The 20,579-nt window shown below is 43.2% G+C and overlaps 1 protein-coding gene across 1 annotated transcript in view; it reads left to right on the top strand.

Annotated features, from left to right (window-relative positions):
- The first annotated feature begins 3,255 nt into the window (after window positions 1–3,255).
- The window catches only part of LOC121706222 (7-methylguanosine phosphate-specific 5'-nucleotidase-like), an 18,619-nt gene continuing 1,295 nt past the window's right edge, over window positions 3,256–20,579 (top strand). The window contains exons 1-4 of the mRNA XM_042087757.1: window positions 3,256–3,351; window positions 5,622–5,690; window positions 6,016–6,114; window positions 16,842–16,911. Of these exons, the coding sequence (XP_041943691.1) occupies window positions 3,346–3,351; window positions 5,622–5,690; window positions 6,016–6,114; window positions 16,842–16,911 (244 nt within the window). The 5' untranslated portion in view covers window positions 3,256–3,345. The remainder of the gene's footprint in view (window positions 3,352–5,621; window positions 5,691–6,015; window positions 6,115–16,841; window positions 16,912–20,579) is intronic.

Genomic DNA, 20,579 nt, shown 5'->3' with positions numbered 1-20,579 from the left:
AGCTGGTTTGATTTGCATTGAGCTCAATGAGCATGGTATGGTGAAGGGTATGTGATGATGTGGGGCTATTTTGGGGCTATTTTAATTCCAAAGGCCAAAAGCCTTTGGAAATGGGTGGCAACACTTTTGGCCATCACTGTACATGAACCTACACGTATCCAACATGTGCCCAGAATTGGTGCAACACGTACTTATTCTGTTGGAACGTGATGGGTACATGTGGGCTTGTGTTGGAACATGAATACATCTAGGAGCACTGTACAATGTTGAAACTTCATTAAATGAACATTTATTAGCCTATTTGTGTCGTTTTAGTGATAAGTTATTGCTATTGTTGCTTAAAGCTATCATGTGTAATACTAATGAATGTACAGAGCCCTGTACGTGCTGGTAGAGTGGTCAATAAGGCGTTTGACATGACGTTTGATGGATCCACCGGACGTGCTGGTAGAGTGGTCAATAAGGCGTTTACATGACGTTTGATGGATCCACTGGACGTGCTGGTAGAGTGGTCAATAAGGCGTTTACATGACGTTTGATGGATCCACCGGTTTTGTAGGAAGGGAGGTTTTTGGCATCATTCCCGCACTATAACACACACCATACACACACACACACACACCATACACTCGACACACACACCATACTCGACACACACACCATACACACACACACACACCATACACTCGACACACACACTATACAGACATCACACATACACTCGACACACACACTATACAGACATCACACACAACACACACACACACACACACACACCATACAGACACTACACACGACACACACACACACCACACAGAGGCATGCTTGAACTGCCACTGTGGCAGATATGACCAAATTAATTATGAAATCACATTCCTGCATAAACACACACACAGCTCCTCCCCACCACACACACACACACAGCTCTCTCCAGGAATGAAGAGGGATTGTGTGCTGTCAGGGGGTATGCAACAACAAATTGGTGCCCCCCCCCCCCCCCCCCCAAAAAAAAAAAAGAAAAACACACAAACAACTAAAGTAAACTTAGTGCAAATTATTATTTTTTAAGAAATTCTGCCAATTTGAACTTGAAGTATTGTTAAATGGTGCATTGTCACTTTAAGACTTTAAGAGAGTCTAAACGGTTTTCATAACGTCCTTTTGCCAGCTGTTGCTCACAAAGGATAAGGCTGATCCAACTCTAGCCTTTGTTTGCCACATTATCAGCACAATATTAAGCTATTAATGTTAGGATTGTTAGGAAATAGAAACATGTAATGAGTTGTTGCTAGCGTGACATTTCTGTTTGCTGTTTGGCATTAAAAGTTCAGTATGAGCATGCTAGCCAATAGGTTATGTTTCTATGCTTACCAAACGCTAGTCTGTTAACATGAATATTTGCAAGCCTCCAAGCACAGACGTCACACTTTAAATCCTACCTGTTGCTTTTCACCATCCACTTATTTAACTACTGTCGCATCCCTTGACATCCCATCTCATTTTCCTCTTTCTTTTTCTATGTTTAGCCCCCGACAGCTTTTTTTGCTGTAGCCTATCCATCTTTTTCCATAGACGAAAACTGCTCACTCAGCGCTCACGGCGCCCCCACTCCCTTTTTTATGTCAACATTCTATGATGGAATCTTATGAGATAGGGCGCCTACTCTAGCCTGTTAGTCCCTAAATTTTTATCTAACATTGAGGACATGCAGAAATGATTTAGAAACGTACAACAGTAGCTACATATAGAGTATACCAAATATATTATTATTATTATTATTATTATTTACCATCGCTTTGGCGCCCCCACGGTGCTGCGCCCCTATGCGCATACCCACTTTTTGCGCCACTGTGTGCTGTATTGTGTTTGAGGAGGTTGTATTGTGTTTGAGGAGGTTGTATTGTGTATGATGAATGTGGGTTGTGTGGTGTGTTGTGTATGATACACCCTGCAACAACAGAACAGTCTGACTATAGCTGTGATCTGTTTCCTAATGTGATGCACTTAAATGAAATGTTTGATAACGATGTGCGCGCTCGGACGAGAGCGCCCTCCGGAGGCTGCTTTTATCTGCTCTTCAAATTTCAGTTTAGAAGTTGTGCTTGAACTCATGCATTTTTCAAATTACAAAATAAATAAACCCCTATTTATTTAAAATAAGTCTATGAGAGTTTATGTGTAACCTGCGTTGTGTTGAACCTGCGGACTCAAACCCGCGAAGAGCAGCACCTCAGATTTGGGGGCGAGCGTGCTGACAGTTGAGCTAAAAGCCCAGGCTACTAGCTCGCATGCCAGCAGCTCTTGAGGCGTCGGGGAGTGAGGTTTACCAACGTTCCCCAAGCACAGCTAAGCTAACTGGCATCCGTTACATATGGACCACATGGTAGATGATGAGAGTCTATCAACCATAGAGAGAGTTTGCTGTCACTCTATGGACCTATTTATAAAGTCTATACCTTATCAAAAAAAATTTGGTTCCAACATCTGATAGAAATCCTATAGGATTATTTTTTATCGAAATTGTATAAGATTTTTGACAAGGACACACATTTGAACACATTACACTTGCTCACTTAATCACACATAATGTTTCTCTACACTAATTTTTCACGGCGAATTTGGTGCTCAACTCTCACAACTGTCCAGTAAGAGTTTGATATCTGGACGGCAATTGCCTGGCAAGAAGTGAAGACCTAGGAACCAATCACCAATATTGCGCTGAGTTGGGGGAAGGAATAGGAGTGACACATGTTTGTTTTGGTTGTCCAGGTCGATATGTCTGTGGTGCAGCTCATAGACATAATATACATAGACGCCGCATCGACCGCTGCTCCCTACTAGCGCTGACGAGATTTGGAGCCGCCATCTTGGACCGGTCATCCACTCCACTCAGTGTAATCTGTTTGGCCGGTGCAATGAGCTGTCAGCACACTTAATTAATCATATCTCACTGAATACCGAACAGATTTTCACGCGGTTTTTTTTGCTGCAAAGGTCATACATGTAGCTATGATACAGGCCACATTGTTCGAAAATACAAAATACAACCAATAGTACGGTAATGTTAAATCTTACTTGTGAAAAGTAAATCCCCCGAGTATGGTCCGCCGATTTGAGCAGGAACATGCTGCACAGTGCTGTCATCTTGTGTTTTCTGCTGCAACGCAATGAGGAGTATGACCGGTCCAAGATGGCGGCTGCATTTCTTGTTTCCAGCAGCCAATGCGGCGTCTATGTATATTATGTCTATGGTGCAGCTGGCCAACTTAGCGAGTTTACTAACCAATAACTTTTTCACGACTGAACGTCAATGGTCGTTTACATTGTAACTGGCCTGTGGGCCTAATGATGGTAAGAGCCAATTAGCAATTCCTATATGTAGCACAGTCAGCTGTTAGCGCTGCAGTAACGTTGGCTTGCGGCAGCTGTTCCAGCGAAGTTAACGTAACAGCCGGGGCGAATTAGTCGAAATTAATCCGTCTGTCCGCTTCTTGGTAAAGAGCTCTGAAATTACTGACAGTAGATGGTTGTTGAAAAACATGTTGGACGTGTCTATTATTCTATCATTCATGTACAGTTTGCCTCAAGGCGTTCGCAAATGCTAGATCGAAATCAGTCTTTGGCTAATGAGATGTCTTTTCTATTTTTAGTTATGAATTATTAGCTGAAAGTTTTGCTGGCTACACATTTTGGTTGAACTTTAACGGAGAAAATTGGTCGGCATGACGATCAAAACATGGGTAGGTCATTCCGTACCGCTATCCGGAGAAATATTCTTTGGTCACCGCTATTCACGATTTACGGCCCCCATTGACTTCAATTCCACACATCAAAACGATACTGTGCTCACACTACCGCCGCTGACTTATGCCAGCAACCATTTCACTTTGGTACAAGATATATACAGCAAGAATAACAGAATTTGGCTGAAGCAACGTGGAGAAATCTCGGGCCGAGGAAACTTGTTATTCGCATCCCCCTTGGCCACGTATTACAGGTCACCTCGGCGTCTGTAATCCCTTACATGTCAGAGTAATTTAATTCAAAAACGAATATTTATATTCATATTACATCACAAATTATAAAGGAACGGAGTTTAAAAAGGAAACACACAATAGGCGTGTTCGTCTTCATGCAGATCTGTGCAGATGTGACTTGATGTGATGCATGCTGGGTTGAACACAATGGAGAGCTCGATCTGCATGAAGACGAACACGCCTAATATATCAGATGGATTACACGAATAATTAGTAAGGAAAACAAAGATTTCTAACGTAATTTCCGTTAAATTAAATATTCCATTGCGCTGCACGGCCAGTAGATGACGCCATTTCACTCTTTGCGTTACAACCACATAAGGCCCGAAGTGCAGTGCCATGCCGCCATCTGGTGGCCATGAAATATTTAATCTAGCCCATTATATTTATTAGAACAGAAGTGGCCGTCTAATTATCTTGTACATCCTTATCAATTATTCGTGTAATCCATCTGATATATTGTGTTTTCTTTGAAAACTTTGTTCCTTTATAAATTGTAGTGTATCATAAGGTATGTTTTGAATGTAATTACTCTGACGTTCGACATTAGATGACCATAAATGGCAATGGGCACAGTCTTAGAGGCTGAGATTTTGCATAATATTTCTCCACATTGCTTAAAGCCATTCTGTTATTCTTGCTGTATATATCTTGTGCCAAAATGTAGTTTATTTCCTGAAGTGAAATGGTTGCTGGCATACATCAGCGGTAGAGGTGCGTGGATGGGCGTCACCCGAGTCCTAACCCTAATACATCATCCACCCGCCACACCCCCGAACCTGCATCTAAAAATATATCATCCACCCGCCACACCCCCGAACCTGCATCTAAAAATATATCACTCACCCGCCACACCCCCGAACCTGCATCTGTATCTAAAAATACATCATCCACCTGAGTCTGCATCTAAAAATACATCATCCACCCGAGTCTGCATCTGCATCTAAAAATACATCATCCACCCGAGTCTGCATCTGCATCTAAATGATAGTATGGGGCAGCCGTGGCCTACTGGTTAGCGCTTCGGACTTGTAACCGGAGGGTTGCCGTGGCCTACTGGTTAGCGCTTCGGACTTGGAACCGGAGGGTTGCCGTGGCCTACTGGTTAGCGCTTCGGACTTGTAACCGGAGGCAGCCGTGGCCTACTGGTTAGCGCTTCGGACTTGGAACCGGAGGGTTGCCGTGGCCTACTGGTTAGCGCTTCGGACTTGCAACCGGAGGCAGCCGTGGCCTACTGGTTAGCGCTTCGGACCGGAGGGTTGCCGATTCGAACCCCGACCAGTAGGCACGGCTGAAGTGCCCTTGAGCAAGGCACCTAACCCCTCACTGCTCCCCGAGCACCGCTGTTTTTGCAGGCAGCTCACTGCGCCGGGGTTAGTGTGTGCTTCACCTCACTGTGTGCTGAGTGTGTTCCACTAATTCACGGATTGGGATAAATGCAGAGACCTAATTTCCCTCACGGGATCAAAAGAGTATTTATACTTATACTTATACTAGTATAGTATATATATGTATAGTATGTACGCCTGCATGAACATGCATGAACCTGCATCTGCATCTCCATCTAAAAATACATTTTCTCAGGTGTTCCAGTTTCCCTGGACCAGAGTCCGGAAGGTTCTGTCTGTCTGGAACCAACTCGGCAAACATGAGGTAACACACACACACACACACACAAACAAATACTCACATATTCACACACACGAACAGACATACATACACACACGCATGCACACACGCATACACACACACACACACACAAACAAATACTCACATATTCACACACACGAACAGACATACATACACACACGCATGCACACACGCATACACACACACACACACACACACACACACCATGTTTTCATATCTGACAAACACACACAGACACCATACCTGTTTTTTATATACCTGTTATAATGTGCATATGTATGTGTTTATTTTGTGTGTGTGTTTTTCTGTGTATTTTGTTTGTGTTTAGATCCTAGAGTTGAGCCGACCAGGTGTTAACATCAAAGACAGAGTCCATGTGGATCAGCTGATACAAGCTTTACAGAGTGCAGGAACTCACACTCTCCAGGTACACACAGACACATACACATTTTCCGTACGTGGTGGTCGCAACACTAGTTGCAGTATTCTCCTGAACAGAGGTGGCGCTGTTGTGAAAAGGCTATCGCTACCTACTTTACACCTGTCAGTAGCATTGCTATCGCTACCTACTTTACACCTGTCAGTAGCATTGCTATCGCTACCTACTTTTAGCCTGGGTTTTCCCATGCTGCCTTGCGCGCACGATTTTTTAAAACATTTTATTCATATGTTTATTACATTACATTACATTACATTACATTTGGCTGACGCTTTTTTAACCAAAGCGACTAACAACATGGTAAACAGTAAGTTTTAGAACAATTCTCACAATTTTAGGACAGTTTAAAAAAAAACACATTAGAGTACAGTAAGAATAAGTGCGTCGGTGAGTGCTGTATTTTAACAGTTACTTGTCAGTTTAACGGCTGGTGAGTGCTAGGATCAGTAAGACTTGTTGTAAGTGTTGCTATGAGAGTAGATGTTCTCTAAAGAGCTGGGTCTTCAGGAGTTTTTTGAAAGTGGAAAAGGATGTCCCTGCCCTTGTAGGAACTGGCAGTGTGTTCCACCAACGAGGAACAACAGATGAGAAAAGTTTGGATTGGCTTGAGCGTACCGGTGGTAGAGCTAGACGTCGTTCGTCAGAGGAGCGCAGCGGTCTGGAGGTAGTGTAAGTCTGTATGAGGGCATTCAAGTAGGTGGGAGCAGAACCGGAGACTACTTTGTAGGCAAGCGTTAGAGACTTGAATTTGATACGGGCCGCCATAGGTAGCCAGTGTAGCTGGATGAGCAGCGGGGTAACATGTGCCCTTTTGGGTTGGTTGTAGACCAGGCGCGCCGCCGCGTTCTGGATCATCTGAAGTGGTTTCACTGCGCAGGCTGGGAGACCTGTCAGGAGGGCATTGCAGTAGTCGAGTCGTGAGATGACTATTGCCTGAACCAGAAGTTGGGTAGCATCTTGAGTCAAGTAAGTCCTGATTTTCCGTATGTTGTAGAGTGCGAAACGGCATGACCGGGCGACTGAGGCAACATGATCTGAGAAGTTTAGTTGGTTGTCGAGAACAACTCCTAGATTTCTTGCAGTCCTGGTCGGTGAAACAGACAGGGAGTCAAATTTGATGTTGATGTCATGGTGTATGGTAGGTTTAGCTGGGATGACCAGCAGTTCAGTCTTTGAGAGGTTCAGCTGGAGGTGGTGTGCCTTCATCCATGTAGCTATGTCTGAAAGGCAATCTGAGATCCGTGCTGAAACCAGGGGGTCGTCAGGTGGAAAGGACAGATAGAGCTGTGTGTCGTCTGCATAGCAGTGGTATGAGAAGCCGTGCGAACGGATAATCTGTCCCAAGGAGGTGGTGTAGATAGCAAAGAGGAGGGGGCCCAGCACTGAGCCCTGGGGGACCCCTGTGGTGAGATGGTGAGGTGCAGATAGCTGACCAAGCCATGATACGTTAAACGAGCGTCCTGTTTATTGAAGGTATCGGTCAAATACAATGATAAAATGATACATTTGGGTTTTTTACTTTTCCTTAACATATATATACACATACACAACCACACAGCCGATCTATCGGTGCATCTCTAATATACACACATACACAACCACACGGATACTAAACTAGAAACTAAATGGATAGCAGAAAAAGCAATAATAATAAATAATAAAAACAAAACACACAAACAAAATAAATCCTTGAAAACAAAACAAAAAACAAAATTGGGCCTCACAACTGACACATAAATACAAGATTAAAGCCAGAAAAAAAAGATGGCAAAGGTAACAGCCGCCTACTGGTAACACAGATATTAAACACCCCTAAGAGTATAGCCTACAAGTCGGTAGATGGGAACTGAATTGATTTCAAATGTTCAAGAAAAGGGTTCCATATTTTGTAGAATGTAACCGTGGACCCATGTAGTGTAGCTCTCATCTTCTCTAATTTGGAAAAGGACAAAAGATTTCTCAGCCATTGATAAACTGTAGGAGGAGCAGAGGATTTCCACTTGAATAAGATCAATCTCCTAGCCAGGAGGGTGGCAAATGCTACAAAATCGGCCTTGTATTTAGGCACCATAAGAGTAAGGGGTAGCACTCCAAATAGGACCGTCACTGGGGTAGGATCACAGGGCACATTTAAAACAGTTGAAAGAATATTAAAAATTTCAGTCCAGAAATTATGAAGACTTGGATAAGATAAAAACATATGAGTTAGGGAGGCTGGAGACTGTTGGCATCGATCACATAGGGGGCTTATATGGGGATAAATCTTAGAGAGTCTCTCTTTAGTCCAGTGGGTGCGATGAAGGATTTTAAATTGTATTAAACCATGAAGGATGAAGAATGCACACGGTACAAGATTCTCTCCCATATATCCTCCCCCAACACCTCCCCAACATCTTGTTACCAGAGAGTCTTAATGGAAGAAAGGGAATGATTGTATTCAGAAAATATTTTGCTATACATGTATGAAATGAAACCTTTCTCTCTGACAACTGGTTGTAGGAATATGTTTTTTTCATCTTGTGGCTTAATGGGGAAGTTAGGGGTTTCAGCTTGAACAAATCTGCGTATCTGTAAATATTGAAAAAAAAATATTTTTACCCAAGGAGAATCGTCCGGTCAGCTTCTGAAACGAGGCAAAGGTTTCATCTATGAAGAGGTCACTGAAAGAGGTGATACCTGCTTGCACCCACGCAGAGAGTGCCTTGCCCATTAATGATGGTGGAAATGAATGATTTTGATTGATCGGGGCATGAAGCAGAGATGGAGTAATGTCATGTGCGCACGATTTTATTCACGCTGCTAGGCAGCCTGGATTCTATGGACTTCGTTTTCACCTCAACGAAGGAACCAATCACAGAACGGAGGGAGGGCAGCAAGATGATGACGACACACCAAAGCCGTTATGACCTATGTACAGACGCATTTGATAGACATTCGTAGTGCCCAATAAACGGCTCTGGGCATTCGTAAACCACGTTTCAAATACGAGAAAATTAATGCCTAGTTCCCAGACCCCATCTCAATGAGATGAGGTCTGACGTTAGCCAGGCTAACCTACTTTACACCTGTCAGTAGCATTGCCGTCAATGGTAGTAGCGACTAAACTAGCCTTTGTGATGATATTTCAGACTTCGGTTGCTGCTATTCTCAACTAGGGGACATTTGGGCAGCCGTGGCCCACTGGTTAGCACTCTGGACTTGTAACCGGAGGGTTGCCGGTTCGAGTGCTGTTGAGCAAGGCACCTAACCCCTCACTGCTCCCCGAGCGCCGCCGCTGAAGCAGGCAGCTCACTGCGCCGGGATTAGTGTGTGCTTCACCTCACTGTGTGCTGTTTGTGTTTCACTAATTCACCGATTGGGTTAAATGCAGAGACCAAATTTCCCTCACGGGATCAAAAAAGTATATATACTTATACTTACTTATACTTACTTATTACCATCTAGTTTCCAAGGTGTGTGCAGCTAGCTGGCCGGTGCTGAGAGATAAGTTTGTGTAATTTCCTAAAGTGGAAAGAGTTTTTTTTCAGGTCTTAGCAGATATACTTTGGTTGAAAATAAATATCTTTATTACACAGCTCTTCATAAGTAAGGGATAATGTATAGAATGCCGGTCATTATTGGGAAAATAAGTCCCGACAGGGCAAACTGGTCTTGTTCCACCCTAAAGGGACTTATTTTCCCAATAATGACCGGCGTTCTATACATTATCCCGCTTATTACACGGCTACTTGCCAAAACGAAACAATAAACTCCCTAGTATATGCCCCACCTAACCATTCTACAGTGCCATATGTATAATAGCGCCTACTAGGCCTGGCCTACTACCACTACTATTACAGGGATTGGTGATGCACTGACTCAGTTTCCCACAACTCTGCAATCTCAATTACACATGAAACAATGTTAAATATTTTCAAAGCTATAAAATTCTCGCTCTGTTTTGTACAAACACACAACCTCAGGTTTTCCTCATCCTGCTTCGAACACAGTTGTGTTGCATTTTGAGCACCATCAGCGTGGAAAGTTACCTAAAAGATAACGTTTTAATGCGCATCCGAGAGTTTGGGGATATTCTTACATTCTACGTCACTCTTCAACATAGTAAGCTGTTCCTGAATATCTAAAGAGAGATGTTGTAGGCTACGTTGCGTTGCAGACAAATGGATCCATAACAGCGTTAATTCCGATGTAAACATAGCAAATAACTCAAGTCGTTATATTGTAGCCTTTTTCTGGAGGTTTCTTTGGAAAGTTGAATCCGCAAGTTAAACGTTTGCTTGTTTGTAGGCCTTATACTAAGGCTGTGTATTGATTTTGTGACAAGCTATGTTGTTGTAAGAATGTGAAATGAATACATTTCAGAATAAGAGGCTTTTGCGCAATAGCCTCTTATTCTGAAATGTATTCATTGTATATCTACAATCGAAACTATCAGCCTATGACGCCATATGTATAATAGCCATGCCCGGTATACGGATGTCTGCTTCAGTTGACAGCATGGTAACTAGATTTTAATCGGTCAACGGAAGCTGTCCGTTAATGTTTGGGCTGATTCATGTCCGTTAATGTTTATGCTGATTCATGTCCCTTGCATTTTGCAACTGCAAGGTCCATAGCAGACGCCCCACAGAAATGTTTTATTTTGCAAGTGAGATGCACACTGTCCCCTCTGCGACGCGTTCGCCACCAGTTTCAGAGCTATTCTAGGGCCGTCACTGTGGTAAACAAACTATATCCTAATAGAAAACTGATAGCTTTCCTGGTTAAATGGTATAAGCTAAGCCTATTACACAACATAAATTGTGCTGGCGACCCAAATAAAATCTTCTGCGACCCATCTGTGGGTCACGACCCAGTCTTTGGGAACCAATGGCGTAGTCTATAGCCTATATGTTACCGTTTCATCGTGGCTTTTGGTGAGAAACAAATAGTTCGACAACAGCACACGCTGAACTTGAATCAAACATTCTTTAGAACACAGCTGATCAACCGTCTGCTTTCACTTTTGATAGATAGTTAGATAGTTAGATAGAGTACTTTATTCATCCCCAAAGGGAAATTATGGTGTTAAGGCAGCAATTAATAATATAAACATATATCACACATATACATACAAGTTAAAAAATAATACAATTGGATATAGTCTCTGTTAAAGAGGTTGTAAACTGCATTGACTCTCAGCATAAGATTTTCTCTCACGGCACAAAGGGGAGTTGTTGTAAATAGTTATGGCAGTGGGCAGGAATGATTTTCTATAACGCTCCTTGCTACAGCGAAGTTGGAGCAACCTCCAGCTGAAAACACTCTGTTGTTTGACCAGTAGTTCATTCAGTGGATGTGAGGTGTTGTCCATAATGTTAAGGAGCTTTTGCAACATCCTTCTCTCAACAACTAACTCTAGGGGTTCAAGTGTACTTCCAATTACAGAGCCAGCTCTTTTAATCAACTTGTTGAGTTTTTTGGTGTCATTTGCCCTGATACTGGTACCCCAGCAGATGGCTGCAAAGAAAATGGTACTAGAAACAGCAGACTGGTAAAACATGTTCAACATTCTGCTGCACACATTAAAAGACCTAAGCTTCCTCAAGAAGTATAGTCTGCTCTGTCCCTTCCTATAAACAGCCTCAGTGTTGCACTTCCAGTCCAGTTTGTTATCCAGATGTACACCCAGATATTTGTAGTTTTCCACTACCTCCACCTCATCCTCCATGATGGAGACAGTGTTCAACTTTGTCCTAGCCCTCCTAAAGTCCACTACCATCTCTTTGGTCTTGGCCACATTTAAGAGTAGGTGGTTGTTTCCACACCATGCCACAAAGCTGTTCACCAGTTCTCTATACTCAGTATCCTCCCCATCCTTCACACACCCTACAACTGCAGAGTCATCAGAGTATTTCTGCAGATGACAGGTTGCAGAGTTGTACTGAAAGTCCGAGGTGTATAATGTGAAGAGGAAAGGAGAGAGTACAGTCCCCTGCGGTTCTCCTGTGCTGCTAACCACCTTCTCGGATACACATCCTCCCATCCGTACAAACTGTGGTCTTTCTGTTAGGTAATCAACAATCCATGATGTTATGGATGTCTCCACCTGCATCCTTTGTAGCTTCTCTCTCAGCAAAACAGGTTGTATGGTGTTGAAGGCACTGGAGAAGTCGAAGAACATTATTCTCACTGCACTACCAGCTTCATCCAGGTGGTTGTGGGCTCGCTGAAGCAGGTAGATGATGGCATCTTCAACACCAACCTCATGTTGATAGGCAAATTTGCAGTGGGTCCATTGAGGTGGTCACCTGAGGTCTGAGGTGTGCCAACACCAATCTATCCAGCACTTTCATGCAGTGTGATGTTAATGCCACTGGTCTGTAATCATTGAGGACTGATGGAGAAGACTTCTTGGGTACTGGAAAAGGCATGATGTTTTCCACAGCACTGGAACCTTCATCTGACACAGGCTGGTGTTGAATAGGCACTGTAGAATTCCACATAGCTGTTCTGCGCAGGCCTTCAGGACCCTGGGGCTTATGCCATCTGGGCCTGCAGCTTTGCTCTGACACAGACTCTCCAGCTGCCTCTTTACCTGGCTCTTGGAAACATACAGGCTGATGGGGGAGGTAGAGGAGGGCCCTGTATTTCCTGATGCTGCGGAGGTTGCTAATGGCGCTGTGTTGCAGTCCATGGTGGTGATCGAGAGGGTCGAGGAGGTGTGAGGATGCAGCTGAAGGGGTGGTGGACTTGAGGGGGAGGGGGAAGCAGGGGGTCCTGTGCTGAACCTGTTCAAAAACACATTCAGCTCGTTGGCTCTGTTCAGGTTTCCCTCAGCCTCAGCCAGTGATAGTCTTCATTCCCAACCACACATCCTTCATGTTGTTCTGCTGGAGTTTACTCTCCAGCTTCCTCCTGCCTCTTTGCTCTTCCTCAGCTTTCTTTCAGTTCCTTCTGCACACTCCTCAGTAGCTCTCTGTTCCCATCCCTAAAGGCCCTCTTTCTGTTAAGCACCTCCTTTAGGTCCCTGGTTATCCATGGCTTGTTGTTAGGGAAGCACTGCACTGTCCTGGTAGGCACAATGTTATCCACACAGAAATTGATGTACTCAGTTATGCAATCAGTCATGGAATTGATGTTGCTCACATGCTCACAGAGTACATCCCAATCTGTAGCCTCAAAACACCCTTGAAGTGTTTCAGTCACTTCCTGAGACCACTCCCTAACAGTCCGTGTGAACACAGGCTGTTTCTTAACAACAGGTGTATATGTTAGATAAGATAAACCAGGCTATGGTCAGATCTACCCAGTGGAGGAAGGGCAGTGGAGCTGTAGGCACCCTTAGTGTTTGAATAAAGCAAGTCCAGTGTTTTATTCTCTCTAGTATGGCAGTTAACATATTGCTGAAAAGTTGGTAGTGTTGCAGAGAGAGAAGCATGATTAAAATCTCCAGAGATTGCTATAAAGGCACTTGAGTTCTGAGTTTGAAGTCGAGCAGTAACTGAGGTGATGACGTCACATGCTGTCTCAGCGTCAGACTAAGGGGGGGGGGTGCATACAGTCGTAACGATGGCACACATGAACTCCCTCGGTAGATAATAAGAACGCAAACTCACGGCTAACAGCTCGATGTCAGGGCTACAGAATCTCTCCTGTCCAGGGTTACACCATCTGTTGTTGATGTACACAGCAAGCCCCCCTCCTTTCTTCTTACCGCTCTGTCTGTGATCTCTGTCCGTACAATGTGAAGGCCTGAAACAGTGACGTTTGAGTCCGGAATAAGTTCCTGCAGCCATGTCTCGGTGAAACACATAACACTGCATTCACGATACTCCCGCTGTGTCCTCGTCAGCACTCCAAGCTCGTCCATCTTGTTCGCAAGGGACCTGACATTTCCCATGACGATCGAGGGAAGAAAAGGTTTAAATGTTCTCCTCCTCGCTCTCCGTGTGACCCCAGCCCTGCATCCTCTTCGTCTCCTCTTTAACTCGCCGGCGATTGGGGATATTGCTCCAGGCAGTAGTATGGGTTTAGAGAGTGCAATCAGCTGGTCGCGAAGGTAAACAAGATTCCCGTTGGCATGGTGACCAGGCATAACAAAAGTAAAAAAAGCCAGGAGAATCAGCAGTAATCTTTCTAACAACACAATATCCATTTCGGCAAGAGAAATGTCAACCAAATGAGGTGTTTGGCCAACAGAAAGCACAACTAAACACACAAAAAAAGACAATTACATAAAATATTGATATGAAAGACGTGAAATAGAAGCACAAAGCCCATTTTCCTAGACGTTGGGAAGGCCCATTGAAGTGAATGGAGCATTCTGCAGCATTATGAAGAGCCGTGTAATAATGCTGAAGAATGCTCCATTCACTAGAATGGGCCTTCCCAACATTTGGTGGTCTGATATTTCTCGATAACAGACCGCTGCTAAGTATAACATGCTGCTGTCAAGGAAAATGCATTTTGGATATATAAACTTTATTACAGGCTCTAGGCCCAACAGCAAGACCTACAACAACAACAACAACAACAAGGAATAGATAAATAAACACATACAAACATACTCTGATTCATGAGAGTCTTAACAGGCACCCATACCATTGATATCTGAGCGAGCTGCACCTGGGGCTTGTGAGCATCATTATAATACAGTTTTGAGAGTCATCAAGTCGGGACATGAACTTAAACATTAGGTTCCTCAAGAGAGCCCGTAGAGTGCTTAGCCCTGAGTCCCAAAAGAGCTGCACTGCTACTCCTGGGCTTTTTCAGCAGTATCCTCAGGCAGTCATTATATGCCACCTGAAGTTTGCGCAGGGTCTCCTGTCTCCTGTCTCCTGTACCCATAATGGGGCTGCATACATAGGGGTGCAGTATGCACGGAACAAGCTCACTTTCACATCCTCAGAACAGTGATGGAATTTCCGGACTAACATGTTTGGTTGGACATACAACATTCGTCTCTGCTAGTGTTGCACGGTGTATCGATACTAAAAAGGTATCACGATGCCTTCACGCAAAAAACGATACCATTTCCGACGTTTTTAGAATCGATACTTTATTAAAATTAACGTTCTGTGTCTGCGTGAACTGCTGCTCTCATTGCTCCTTGCATGCATCTAGGCAAGTGGGCGTGTCGAGCAGGCAGCTCTGAGTGAGTGAGTGCGCAGCCAACATCAACATACAGTAGTTCTTTGCCGACCGTCTTCGGCCTTGTGGATAAAACAAAAGGTGAAGTGAAATCTGCAACTATTTCGGATACATCGCGAATAGTGAAGGCAAGCCATCAGGTACACAGAGGCCCATTTGTGAAATATGTTTCAAAGTCATTTAAAAGCAGTAGGCTACGCATAGAACTTGGCTAAACACCTCGCAGACATATCCCAACATTTTTGTTCAAAGAACGGCAGGTTAACGAATATGCTATAGAAAACACGACTACATGGTTAGTGCCAAGTTCTTCTCTTCTGTTTTAGTCTAGCCTAAGTGAAACGAGTAAGGTTCTCTGGGATAAAGCGAACCTTCCTTCATCAATGAATTTTGACGAGACATAACGAGCTGTAATCATAGGGTGCTAACGTGATGAAAGCGCAATGTTCACGCCAGAATAACATTACCATAACTTGTAAACAATCTATTTCATGTTCGGTCAGCTACCCGAAATGCGTTAATTAAAGCCCACAGCATATAATACCACCAAAGCGTGTTGAGTCCTAATAATAATAGCGGCTTATTGTTACGTTGTAGCAAATCATGTTATCAAAGAAATAGACGTAGGCTAATTTAGGAATGCACACAGACATATTGCAACAGGTAATGGTGTAGGCCTATCTGACGAAGACCTGAGTGGTTGGAACGTCGTACTTGTACACTGGGCGCAAAGAAGACCATCCTCACATTTTTCCCTTTGCAACTGTCAAAGAAATCCCATGAACACGGGAAGGCCTAGGGAAGCCTATACTGTACATCAGATGGCCTAAAGATTAGGCCCCTCTGCATAGCATTCAGTGATTTGCATGCAGTAATTTCAACACTGACCTTGATCTAGCCTAGTTTGGCTATTTAAAGCTACTTTATTGGCAAAACACAACACAATGTAAATGAACTATAACAAAAAATAAAGGACTTAATCACACAAAGTAGGCCTACTATTTTACTGACTATAAAAATAATTATGTAGGAAGTTTAGAACCCAGAATTGACCTGCACACTACAAAAGTGCACCGAATTCAACACAAATGGCTCAATACACTTGGAGGAGGTATGAGTCCTTTCTTTTCCAGATATCTTAGAATTTCGCCGTAGTATCGTTTCAGTATCGAGCATCGTGATATTTATGGCAGGTATCGTATCGAAGTCATAATTTTGGTATCGTGACAACACTAGTCTCTGCCTATACATATCAGCATCATCTTCCATCTTGTCAGTGATGATGTGCCCAAGGTATTTCGTACAGTTAGATACCCAGAGGGATTGCCCTGACAGGCAAAACATTGGAAAGTGCAGCTTCTGATTCTCTTGAATGAATGCAAAAGGCACCTGTTTCTCGTCACCCTCTGTCTCACCCACTCCCCTCTCTCTCTCTCTCTCTCTCTCTCTCTCTCTGTCTCACCCACTCCTCTCTCTCTCTCTCTCTCTCTCTCTCTCTCTGTGTCTCACCCACTCCTCTCTCTCTCTCTCTCTCTGTCTCACCCACTCCTTCTCTCTCTCTCTCTCTCTCTCTCTCTCTGCAGGTGATCTCAGATTTTGATATGACTCTCAGCAAGTTTGCCCATAATGGACAGCGCTGCGCTACGACCCACAGTGAGAGCACACACACACTCTTCTCTAAACACACACACTTCTCTAAACACAAACACACACACTCTTCTCTAAACACACACACTTCTCTAAACACACACACACACACTCTTCTCTAAACACACACACACACACTCTTCTCTAAACACACACTCTTCTCTAAACACACACACACTCACACACTCTTCTCTAAACACACACACACACTCTTCTCTAAACACACACACACACACACTCTTCTCTAAACACACACACTTCTCTAAACACACACACACACACTCTTCTCTAAACACACACACTCTTCTCTAAACACACACACACACACACACACTCTTCTCTAAACACACACACTTCTCTAAACACACACACACACACTCTTCTCTAAACACACACACTCTTCTCTAAACACACACACTTCTCTAAACTCTCACACACTCTTCTCTAAACACACACACTTCTCTAAACACACACACACTCTTCTCTAAACACACACTCTTCTCTAAACACACACACACTCTTCTCTAAACACACACACTCTTCTCTAAACACACACACACACTCTTCTCTAAACACACACTTCTCTAAACACACACACACACACTCTTCTCTAAACACACACACTTCTCTAAACTCTCACACACTCTTCTCTAAACACACACACTTCTCTAAACACACACACACTCTTCTCTAAACACACACTCTTCTCTAAACACACACACACTCTTCTCTAAACACACACACTCTTCTCTAAACACACACACACACTCTTCTCTAAACACACACTTCTCTAAACACACACACACTCTTCTCTAAACACACACACACACACACACTCTTCTCTAAACACACACACTTCTCTAAACACACACACACACACTCTTCTCTAAACACACACACTCTTCTCTAAACACACACTTCTCTAAACACACACACACACACTCTTCTCTAAACACACACACTCTTCTCTAAACACACACACACTTCTCTAAACTCTCACACACTCTTCTCTAAACACACACACTTCTCTAAACACACACACACTCTTCTCTAAACACACACACACTCTTCTCTAAACACACACACTCTTCTCTAAACACACACACACACTCTTCTCTAAACACACACACACTCTTCTCTAAACACACACACACACACACTTCTCTAAACACACACACACACACTCTTCTCTAAACACACACACACACATACTATTATCTAAACACACACACTCTTCTCTAAACACACACACACACACACACACACACACACTCTTCTCTAAACACACAGACACACACACACACACACACACACTCTTCTCTAAACACACACACACACTCTTCTCTAAACACACACACTTCTCTAAACACACACACACACACTCTTCTCTAAACACACACACTCTTCTCTAAACACACACACACACACACACACTCTTCTCTAAACACACACACTTCTCTAAACACACACACACACACTCTTCTCTAAACACACACACTCTTCTCTAAACACACACACTTCTCTAAACTCTCACACACTCTTCTCTAAACACACACACTTCTCTAAACACACACACACTCTTCTCTAAACACACACTCTTCTCTAAACACACACACACTCTTCTCTAAACACACACACTCTTCTCTAAACACACACACACACTCTTCTCTAAACACACACTTCTCTAAACACACACACACACACTCTTCTCTAAACACACACACTCTTCTCTAAACACACACACTTCTCTAAACTCTCACACACTCTTCTCTAAACACACACACTTCTCTAAACACACACACACTCTTCTCTAAACACACACTCTTCTCTAAACACACACACACTCTTCTCTAAACACACACACACTCTTCTCTAAACACACACACTCTTCTCTAAACACACACACACACTCTTCTCTAAACACACACTTCTCTAAACACACACACACTCTTCTCTAAACACACACACACACACACACTCTTCTCTAAACACACACACTTCTCTAAACACACACACACACACTCTTCTCTAAACACACACACTCTTCTCTAAACACACACTTCTCTAAACACACACACACACACTCTTCTCTAAACACACACACTCTTCTCTAAACACACACACACTTCTCTAAACTCTCACACACTCTTCTCTAAACACACACACTTCTCTAAACACACACACACTCTTCTCTAAACACACACACACTCTTCTCTAAACACACACACTCTTCTCTAAACACACACACACACTCTTCTCTAAACACACACACACTCTTCTCTAAACACACACACACACACACTTCTCTAAACACACACACACACACTCTTCTCTAAACACACACACACACATACTATTATCTAAACACACACACTCTTCTCTAAACACACACACACACACACACACACACACACTCTTCTCTAAACACACAGACACACACACACACACACACACACACTCTTCTCTAAACACACACACACACTCTTCTCTAAACACACACACACACTCTTCTCTAAACACACACTTCTCTAAACACACACACACTCTTCTCTAAACACACACACTTCTCTAAACACACACACACTCTTCTCTAAACACACACACTTCTCTAAACACACACACTTCTCTAAACACACACACTCTTCTCTAAACTCACACACTCTTCTCTAAACACACACACACTCTTCTCTAAACACACACACACACACTCTTCTCTAAACACACACACACATACATATTTCAATAGTTTGGAATAGTAGCAAGTGTCCATATACAGGTCAAAACAGCAGCCCACTTCAACGATAAATACAGATTTCATAGCCTCATTTACAATTGAAATGTCAGGAGTGTTTGGAATATTTTTAAAAATAGTCATTGTCAGATGTGTTATGTTATGATGGAATTACAATAGGGTTGAAACGATTCATCGAGTTACTCGAAGAACTCGATTACAAAAATTACTCGAGGCAAAAACCTTGCCTCGAAGCCTCGTTAAATTCCTATGACGCGCATTATATGCGCAGGGATCTGATTGTTCCACACGGACCGTTGTTCAGGAAGCACACCACTAGCGCGTGAATCGTGATACATTCTGAATTTAGCTGGCGCGATGGCGGAGTCAAGATATCCATAAATGGCAGAGAATGTCTAAAGTTTTCAAGTAAAGTTTTGGGATCATTACATACTCTGGGATCATTAAATACAAAAAGGAAAAGAACAAGCATCTGAACCTAAATATCCACTCCATGCTGTTTCACCAAGCGTCAATAAAGTAGGCCATGTATCAATCTATTTAGCCTATCTATCATCTATCTACGTAGCCTATAGCCTACATTGATGTTGGCTGATTTTAATCACATACTGTATTTGTAGCGATGTCGTGATAGCTTGTTTAGCTTTGATGTTTTTAAGTAAGTAAACTTATTCACGTTCAATTGCAAGACAGTATGCCTAAAAAAGAACCCCTCACACACATGCATGCACCCTCATCTTTCCTCACACACCACACGCGTGCACACACACACACACACACACACACACACACACACACACACACAGGTTGCTAGGTTACCATAGCAAATAGGCTCACCCCAGAAATTATAGTTTAGTAGCCTAATAGTAAAATTATTTGTTAGTAGCCTAATGGTAGGCTATTTTTAGTAGCCTAATGGTAA

Source organism: Alosa sapidissima, chromosome 3, assembly GCF_018492685.1.
Source record: "Alosa sapidissima isolate fAloSap1 chromosome 3, fAloSap1.pri, whole genome shotgun sequence".
NCBI lineage: Eukaryota > Metazoa > Chordata > Actinopteri > Clupeiformes > Clupeidae > Alosa > Alosa sapidissima.
This window is presented reverse-complemented; position numbering and strand designations above follow the sequence as displayed.